We start from the raw sequence: 9,733 nt of genomic DNA, 5'->3' as shown, positions 1-9,733 counted from the left end.
ACAGATCTCAAGGTTGTATAATATTTGCATTCATTGATAATAAGTGCACTTTGAATCTTATACGCTTCCTTAACAACTCTATCAACTTGCACGGCAACTTTGAGGGATCTATGGAAATGAACCTGCCATTAATTCTGTACTCTGCCTTCAGGTCTAGCCTTCTAAAGTATATCACTTCACTCTTTTGCAGACTGAACTCCCTCTGCCACTTCTCAGCCCAGCTCTGTATCCTATCAATGATCCGTTGTAATGTGCAATCTCCTAGATTATATACACCACCAACCTCATCGTTCAACCATGTATGGAAAGTACACTAATTGTTCCTTTAAAAGCAATAAAACTTGGCTTGTTCTGTACTGACATGAACTCAAATAATTTCTCCAAAATACACTTCAGATACAGTCAGCTACATAGATTTCCTTCCTTTTGTACAGTGATGTGTTCTTTCAGGTGTGATGGGCTGAGTTAAATTAGTAGGGGTTTATTTAATTTATTTGAACAAGTTGGGTCTTTATTCTTTGGAACGTAGAAGGTTGAAGGGGGATTTGATAGAGGTATTTAAAATTATGAGGAGGATAGATAGAGTTGACATGGATAGGCTTTTTCCATTGAGAGTAGGGGAGATTCAAACAAGAGGACATAAGCTGAGAGTTAAAGGGCAAAAGTTTAGGGGTAACATGAGGGTGAACTTCTTTACTCAGAGAGTGGTAGCTGCGTGGAACGAGCTCCCAGCAGAAGTGGTTGAGGCAGGCTCGATGTTATCGTTTAAAGTTAAATTGGACAGCTACATGGACAGGAAAGGAATGGAGGGTTATGGGCTGAGTGCAGGTCGGTGGGACTAGGTGAGAGTAAGAGTTCGGCACGGACTAGAAGGGCTGAGATGGCCTGTTTCCATGCTGTAATTGTTATATGGTTATATTTGTTTAGAGATGCAATGCCCAATGAGCCGCACTGACGAGCGGCCCACTTATTTAACCCTAGCCTAATTGCAGACCAATTTATAATGACCAATTAACCTACTAACTGGTTGGTCTGGAAAGGAGAAAACCGAAGCGACTGGATGAAACCCACGTGTTCACAGAGAGAACGTACAAACTTCTTACAGGAGGTGCTGGAATTGAACTCCACAATGCCTGGATATGTAATAGCATCGCGCTAATTGCCATGCTTCCGATAAAGTTCCTTCTACCTTGATTCAATGGTGGTACACATCTGAGTGCATGTCCCCTTTAGAAATGCTGCATCTTAAAAGATTCTCATTTTAATGAACGGAGTTCCCAGATCTATTAAATATAATTTAAAAAATTAAAAATAAAACTGATTTTGAGTGATTTATTGAAAACTATTCATAAAGATAGGCTGTAGAGGTGCAGTTTTGGAGCTTCGTGCCACGTACAGCTGAGGTTAATTGTATGGAGCTTTGTAAAGAGTAGATTAAAAGGGGAAAGAAAACAAGATATGGTGAGATGAGACCATAAAACATAGGAGCAGAATTAGGCCATTCGGCCCATTGATTCTGCTCCACTATTCCATCATAATGAAGTAGGTGGGAGGAGATTATAGCAGAGCGTGAACGGACCGAAGTAAAAACTGAAAAAACTGTTAAGTATTGAGCAAAATCTGTGCAGGGGGAATCTAAGTATCTTTTGAGAACTTGTCACAGCTGCTTAAAGTATTATTGAACTACCAACTGTTTCTCCTTCTACTGATGGGAGTTCCTGTTGAATATTTACCAGCATTTTACACTTTCCAACAAGCGTAGTAATTTCCAGTTGGGCACAGGTGAGCTGATGATAAAATACTTCCACTGTGAAGTGGGTCAAAAGTCCTTTGCCTGAATCACGCTTCAAAGTTGAATGGTGTCAAAATTTAAACTACAGGCTTTGAAACCACTCCAACACTACAAATCCTGTTGTCTGGCTAATATGTGGGGTGCCCCTCAGCTGCCACATTATGAGGTACGCCTTGCCCAGCCATAGGCACACATCACAATGTCAAATCACGTGCACATTTGTATAACATTAGTCCTTTCTCCAATCCCCACACTTACTCCTCAGCCTTTCCATATGCAAATAACAAAAAAAGCAGGTGTATTTCTATTGTAAAGCGTGAGATCACTGATGAGGTTACCTCTCTGCACCAGAATGCGGAGATATATAACATTGCAAAGTTCAGCCCACTCAACGTGGCTGACGTCTGCTGCGAAGAGTTGCAGTGGTGTGAGAGTGCGAGAGACGGAGCGGCTCTCTGGCGCTGCGACCTCCCGCCGGTAGGGGGCCAGCAGCAGCGGCGCGCCGGGAGAACGCAGGGGATTCGGGCGCGGGCCAGGCGAGCAGTTCTTTCCCTGTCCATGTCGGTGCCGAGTGACGGCCCGCCGATTTGCCCCGGTGACGCTAGACCACCTTGTGGAGGCGGAGCTGAGGGCGCTGCCGCCGCCGCCGCCGCCGCCTCCTCCCCCTCCCCCGCCCCTTCTCCTCTCCTCCCCTCCCTGCTCCCCCCTCCCTCCCCGCACATAAGCGGTAGGCAGCGCCCAGACGGCCGGCACAGCCCGGCCGCAATGGAGACTGCCGTGCATGTCCCGAGCGGCGCCCCTGCCGTGCCCAAGCTCGCCGTCTACGTGGACGAGAACGACGTGGTGCCCGGGGCCCTGCGGCTGGTGGGTCGGCTGAGACCCCACTGGGACATCCAGCGGGTGAAGACCAAGGTAAGCGGAGCCCCGGCTCACTCCCTCCCTCCCTCGTACAGGTGCAGCCCGGGCAGATTGCTGACAGGTCTCCCAGGCCTCCGGGTGCATCTCGCCTCGTTTGTCGTGGGAAAGATGCTTCTCTCTCTGCCTTCCAGACAGACTCGTCAGGCACCTACTTCCCCTCGGGCAATGTGGGTGACTGACGGATCTGGCTGAATGGAGAGTGAAACTTCTACCCCGTCATTTCCACTAAACCACCTTCTGTCCAATTCTTGGGCATCCCCTCCCCACCCTTCTATTGCCCCATTCCTAGATATCAACCGCATTCCTGCCCTTGCCATCCGTTGGAACTGTCCTAAAACGCATACGTATCTTGAAACAATCCATACCCGTACCTAGACCTCGTACACATTTTTGTCCCTAACCTTTTACTGTTCTAGACTCGGATGTCAAACATGTTCCTGTCTTGAATTCCACCCCCCCCCCAACTGCCCTGTAACTGGATAACATATTCCTGCCCCTAAACCCCTCTGCTGCCCCATTCTAGATACAGAACACATTCCTTCTCATTAGTAGACATCAAGCACATTCTCAGCCCATTGCCTGTTCCTGGTTTTTTATCCCCACTTGTGCATTCTGCTGTTCTGTTCCAGCTTAGTCTTCACTTCCATACCTTGCCCACTCCTCCCTCTGATGTCTCTGCTGTTAACCTCAAACCCACAACCTAATTAGTGCTCCCATTCCTGATCTTAACCTTCACTGGCTGTCTCTGTTATCCCACTTACAGCCATCACACACTTAGCGTTCTGCATCCAGGAGTCTGGTTGCTTGTCATCATTCTCTCACTGTCCACACCATGCACTGTAGTCCCACTTCTGCTCTTAACCCCTCTCACCATCCCTTCTGCTTTATGGTCTTCAGTTCTGTGAACCATCTAATCCTCATTTTAAACTTGCATCCCACCTCCTGTCCCAGCATCCTGTTCCTGGTCTTCAAACTTGTCCCACCAACCCGTTCCTATCACCCATTCTTCTCCACCAGTCCATTACTACCCCTCTTCATGCCTGCCAACTCTCAGCTCACAAAGACTGCCTTGTGTTTCTTGAACCACAGTGATGCCATTTTTAACATTTGAACCAACCTGGCACCACAGAGAAGAACACAATTCTCATCAAAGTTGCTTCAAGACCCCATACATTTTCCTTACTCTTCTAACCTTTATTGACGAGGTAAGTATCTAGGTGGTGCAATACATCTGCAGAATTGTACAATTCACTTCAACTGTTTATTTAATATTGTCTTCATTGCTGCATCTTTGTCTGTTCTATGCTTTATTTCTTCATCATTTTTAATGACATGCTGAAGATCGTTTCTAAGAGATGAGCCTAGATTACTGCTTTGTGCCACTTTATGTCCAGAGCAGATGCTTAAAACACACAGATATAACTTCTGGAGTAGACCTGATGGATCAAATGCTCAAATTCTGCTCCTATGTCTTGAGGTTTTCCTTAATAATCCTCAATGTAGGTTTCTTGTCAGGGCTACTCTTGGAATGGTTGCATCCCAAGGATCGCATGATTCAAAAGGATCTTCCCAAAACTGTGTGATTTTTATCAGTTGTCTTTAACTGTCGGTGTCATTCAGTTGCCTGTCTAGAGTTGTGCAGGTTTTTATCTTTGTAATTAATGGCTTATTATTATCAATATTGCTGTGAATGACCTTCGGCAAATGTCTGCTTTCTCAGACTCACTTTTGACCTCACTTTTCTTTGTAGTATTTTTAGCCTTAATTGTATTCTTTCTGCCTGGATTGTTTTGCTTGCTTGCCTGTGTGGGCACAGGTGCACAGTTTCTATAAGCATGGGGTTGGTAATGCAAAAGGTCTAGTTTCAAAGTGGACTTGGCTTCAGCTCAGTTAGTTGTAGTGATGCCTTTGTGAGTTGCCCTTTACAAAATAAGGCTAGCTGTCTGAGCATACAAGTCTAGCAAATTAATCAGATAGAATTTTTTCCAATAAATCCAAATTGGTTTCAATGCACAAAACCTCTTTAAATGATCAGATACCTGTCTTTTGGTTTTGAGATCAACATCTGTATTTGCGAAAGATTTTCCCGTGGCTTCATTCCTTTCCGTTGTGCTATTAATTCAGTAGTTTCATGGTACAGTCAGCATGGCAGGATTGAAGTACAGTGGACAAGTTTGTGTATAACAAGTTAATAGTAAATAAGGCCACATTTTAAATTTTCATCAGGTCATTATAAAAAGTAGGGGAGTCTTCCCTAAAGTACTTGCTTTTGTTCAGAAAAGTGAGCAGGCATGATTTCAATTTGACACCGTCAGTGGAAATAACCTCTGTGGTCCTTTGCAGGGGAGTGTCTATTACGCCACTGACATTTAGGGCAGCAGTGAAGGTCCTCTATCTCTGGCTGTGTTCAGGGCTTTCTTCATCATGTCAGTACTGTCAGTCATGCAGGTTCCAAGAATACCATCACAGTCAGATGTAGAAGAATTGTTCATTTCTGTCCTGTAACAATTTGTTTTACTAGTCAGGGTTGTTAATCCTGCGCTGAATCACTGAAACTAAGGAACCGGTGGACCACTTTTAGTCTGGCCTCTATTCTTTGACCTTTTTGGCATGGGTGACCCTACCAAGAGCCAAATCATAAATCCCTTACTCCAGCCAACATAGATCTCTGGGTCATTGAGCGACACAAGCCTCAGAACCCAATGACAAGCTTGTGGTCCTCTTGCAGGGCACAGGAGTATCATACTGCAGTTTTTCATTGGGTCTCCTTCTAACTTGGAAAACTTTTTTTTCAAAAGTTTTAGAAAGGTTTCAGAGCTTGGTGACTGGGCAGATGAAATTTTACCTACATAGAATTTAATCTGAGATGGAATGCAGATATTTTGGAAGGGATGGTGTAGGGCTTCTAGAGCTGCAGAAGTGAAGCAATGGAAGAATTTTGGAAACTGGGACCATATTGATTGGCGTAGACTATTTGGGTCGAAGGGCTGCATTCTGCATTGCACAATTATGCTGTTGAACCCAAAGTCAGGGAAGAAATACTGATCATCTAGAGAACCTTAATGCACTCAAACCCTGTCAGTGTGGATTTGTGAAAGGAACATTATATTTATCCTCTGAGACCAGCAGAGTGGATGGAAGGGAGCCTGCATATGTATGCATTTTCAGAAGGTGTTGTATAAAAGGCTGGTGCACAAGGTAAGAGCTCAGTTTTTAACATGGATTGAAGACCAGTTATCACAAAAATGACAGTTGGAATAAACAGACATTTTTCAAGTAGTACTGATGTAACTAGTGGTCTGTCCACAGGATCACTCCTTGGTACTCAATTGTTGACTGTCTACATTAATGACCTAGAGGAGGGGGGCAGAGTGTAAGGTATCCAAGTTTGCTGGTAACACAAAGGTTGGATGCAACAGTGAACTATGGGGATATACAGGCTCTGCAACAGGATCTAGGTGGGTTGCGAAAGTAGGCAGAACTTGGTAATAGAATTTCAATACAGGAAAATATAGGCTATGCACTTGAGTAGAAGAAATCAAAAGGCTTTTTTTTTCTAAATGGGTGCTCTACAGAAGGATCAAAGTGTTCTTGTGTATGAACTCAAATATTTGTCATGCAGCTAATTAGGAAGGTAAATAGCATATTGTCTTGCTGAGGATTGACATTTAAATTCAAGTGTGACAGTTGTGAGGTGGACATGTGCCCTACCAAAGGAGGTGTAAAGTGCTCCTTCTCTCTGCTAGCCTGCAGGTCACCCTTGGGCAGGATGTAGCACCAGCAAGCAAGGTCATGTGAAGCCATGGGAGCAGGTGGTGGATGGTTGTATAAGCAACTGGTGTATATAACACAAACACGAGGAAATCTGAAGGGACTTCCCCTCCTGGCACTTATCCGTCCCCACCGATCTCCCTCCTGGCACTTATCCTTGTGAGCAGAACAAGTGCTACACATGCTGTTACACTTCCTCCCTCACCACCATTCAGGGCCCCAGACAGTCCTTCCAGGTGAGGCGACACTTCACCTGTTAGTCGGCTGGGGTGATGTACTGCGTCTGGTGCTCCCAATGTGGCCTTCTATATATTGGCGAGATCCGACGCAGACTGGGAGATCGTTTCGCTGAACACCTACGCTCTGTCCGCCAGAGAAAGCAGGATCTCCCAGTGGCCACACATTTTAATTCCATGTCCCATTCTGACATGTCTATCCACGGTCTCCTCTACTGTCAAGATGAAGCCACACTCAGGTTGGAGGAACAACACCTTATATTCAGTCTGGGTAACCTCCAACCTGATGGTATGAACATTGACTTCTCAAAGTTCCGCTAATGCCCCACTTCCCCCTCATACTCCATCTGTTATTTATTTATATACACACATTCCTTCTCTCTCTCTCCTTTTTCTCCCTCTGTCCCTCTCAATATACACCTTGCCCATCCTCTGGGCTTCACCCCTCCCCCTTTCTTTCTCCCTGGGCCTCCTGTCCCATGATCCTCTCATATCCCTTTTGCCTATCAACTGTCCAGCTCTTGGCTCCATCCCTCCCCCTCCTGTCTTCTATCATTTCGGATCTCCCCCTCCCACTCCCACTTTCAAATCTTTTACTAGCTCTTCTTTCAGTTAGTCCTGTGTTTTAAAAGAATATGCTGTGATTTTATTGAAAAAATAGATCCTAAGGGGGTGTGACAGTACATGATCAGTTCTTTCCACTGGGACAAGTTTCAAAATGAATAAAGGAAACAGTTATTTAAAATTGAAGTGCCTTGTAATTTCTTCTTGGGTGTTGGTGAATCTCTGGAATTCTCTACTGCAGGTGGTTGTGGAGGCTAGATCACCAAAGGTTTAAAAGATGAGGGAATTTGGGACCATGGAAAAATGACAGAGAAGAGGAGTTGAGGCTTGAAGAAGATCGACCATGGTCATAATGAATGCCAGGGAAAGCCTGAGGAACCAAGTGGCCTACTTCTGTTTTCTTGTGATTTTTAGCACAAGCCCATGCAAATTTGAGTGGGAGGGTGAAGGATGAATGAAATGGCACAATTTCAGTCCAGAAGGTCCTGAGTTTGCAGAAGGGTTGAGGAACAACCTGGTCAGGAATTTGTACAATTTGTCTTCGAGTTAGTACTGGCTCACCTAAGGGTATCAGCGGAACATAGCTTTCTCTTTTTTGCTCTGTTTTTTGCACTGCTTATTTAATTTAATATATTATAATTATTGTTTTATTATATATTGCAATGTATTGCTGCTGCAAACCACCAAATATCATGGCAAATGTTGTGATATTAAACCTAATTCTGATACAAAAGTAACATGGGCATTATTAGGGATGTCATGCATACAAAGTTGTAAGGCCATCTCTGATAATTTGCAAGCAATCTGTCCAATAATAGGGGGTATGGAGGCTATTGTAAAGTCCATGCACCACAGAGTGATTGTGTGTTTGTGCAAGGCAGGGTCAGCCACCTGTGCTTGTCGTTCTTCTTCCCTTAATTTGTTGTGATACAGCATGGAATAGACCCTTCCGGCCCTTCAAGTCACGCCGCCCAGCAACCCCCAGCCTAATCACAGGACAATTAACAATGACCAATTAACCTACCAACCGGTATGTCCTTGGACTGTGTGAGGAAACCGAAAGAAACCCACGTGTTCACAAGGGGAATGTGCAAACTCTTTAAGGACAGCGGTGGGAATACTTTCATTTGAATATTCTGGTCTGCTTAGTATGTCCCAGTAGGCCAGACTATGTATTTCTACTCACACTGGAACACCAATGATGTTTTACACAAAGGAGTTCAACTATGCATTCATTGACTATTCATCATTTCATCCTATCACAGACATCGTCTTTGTTCCATCCTGTGCTGTCCGCCACCTTCTCTGCCACTTAAGCTAACTTGTTTACTCTCTCTCTTTCTCTTCTGAAACTTTGGTTTCTCTTTCCACGGATGTAGATTGACTGTTTGAAATCTTCTGGCAGTTTTGTTGTTTTGGATTTCAGCATCTGCAGATTTTCATAAAGACGGTTCATGCAATTGCTAGGAATCCTAAGCAATAGATACAATGCTGGAAAAACTCAGCAGGTCAGGCAGCATCTATGGAATGGAGTAAAGGGTTGACATTTTGGGCTGAGACCCTTTATCGGGACCCTGTTTTTTTTCCCCCATGTTTTAGACTTGCAGAGGAGGAGAAGGGATGTGCAATATAAAGAAAAAATCTATCATATGAGTGGTGTGGATTGTTACTGACTGAGGATGATTGCCTGCAGGCTTGCAAATGCCAATTAATTAGGGGGTATCTTCTACATTGGGAAAACTAAATGCAGGCTGCATGAGCTTTCAGTCTGCAGAGTTGGATCTGAACTCCCAGTTGTCTGAAACCTTAATCTTCCCTTCCACTCCCAGTCTGCACTTCATCCTCAACCATCAGGCTCTTGAACAAAATGGGATAACTACACTCATTTGGCCATCCATTGAGATGTTCCCACAACCAATGATCTCACTTTAAGGATGCTTTATCTCATGTTCTCGATATTTATTGCTACTTATTTATATTTGCATTTGCACAGTTTGCTGTTTTCTGCACTCTGGCTGATCTTTCATGGATCCTGTTATAGTTGCTATTCAATAGACTTGTTGAGTATGCTTGTAGGAAAATGAATTTCATGGTTGTTTGTGGTGACACATGTACTCTAATATTAAAATTTTACTTTGACTTTGATCTTCAGCCTCATACTTCGGTGATGCCCACGTAAGTTCAAGACACACCTTGTTGTATTTTGTCTAGGCCTGTCTTTGCACTTGGATTTCAGTATTTAATTCAGCAAATTACACCTTGTCAAAGCAGGCCCCTGCTGATGTTAGAAAGAGACAGACTCACTTTCAATGACTGCACAAGTCTCCACCAACAACACTTTCAGCTTGTGGCATTGCAGACTTCAAAGCTAAACGCGCTGATGTTTCCAACATTGCTGCCGCTCTTCCAGATGAACTAAGTCTTTTTTACGCCAACACTGAGCCCCCGAAGA

The 9,733-nt window shown here is 44.2% G+C and overlaps 1 protein-coding gene across 2 annotated transcripts in view; it reads left to right on the top strand.

Annotated features, from left to right (window-relative positions):
• Positions 1-2,278: 2,278 nt before the first annotated feature.
• Positions 2,279-9,733, top strand: part of etnk2 (ethanolamine kinase 2) — an 84,279-nt gene continuing 76,824 nt past the window's right edge. The window contains exon 1 of one of the 2 annotated variants that reach the window (XM_063065320.1): positions 2,279-2,704. In XM_063065320.1, coding sequence (XP_062921390.1) covers positions 2,351-2,704 — 354 coding nt within the window. In that variant the 5' untranslated portion in view covers positions 2,279-2,350. The remainder of the gene's footprint in view (positions 2,705-9,733) is intronic. The other variant, XM_063065318.1, reaches the window with a different exon arrangement.

Source organism: Mobula hypostoma, chromosome 13 (assembly GCF_963921235.1).
Source record: "Mobula hypostoma chromosome 13, sMobHyp1.1, whole genome shotgun sequence".
NCBI lineage: Eukaryota > Metazoa > Chordata > Chondrichthyes > Myliobatiformes > Myliobatidae > Mobula > Mobula hypostoma.
Note: the sequence above shows the minus strand (reverse complement) of the source record. Positions and strands in the feature narration are given on the sequence as shown.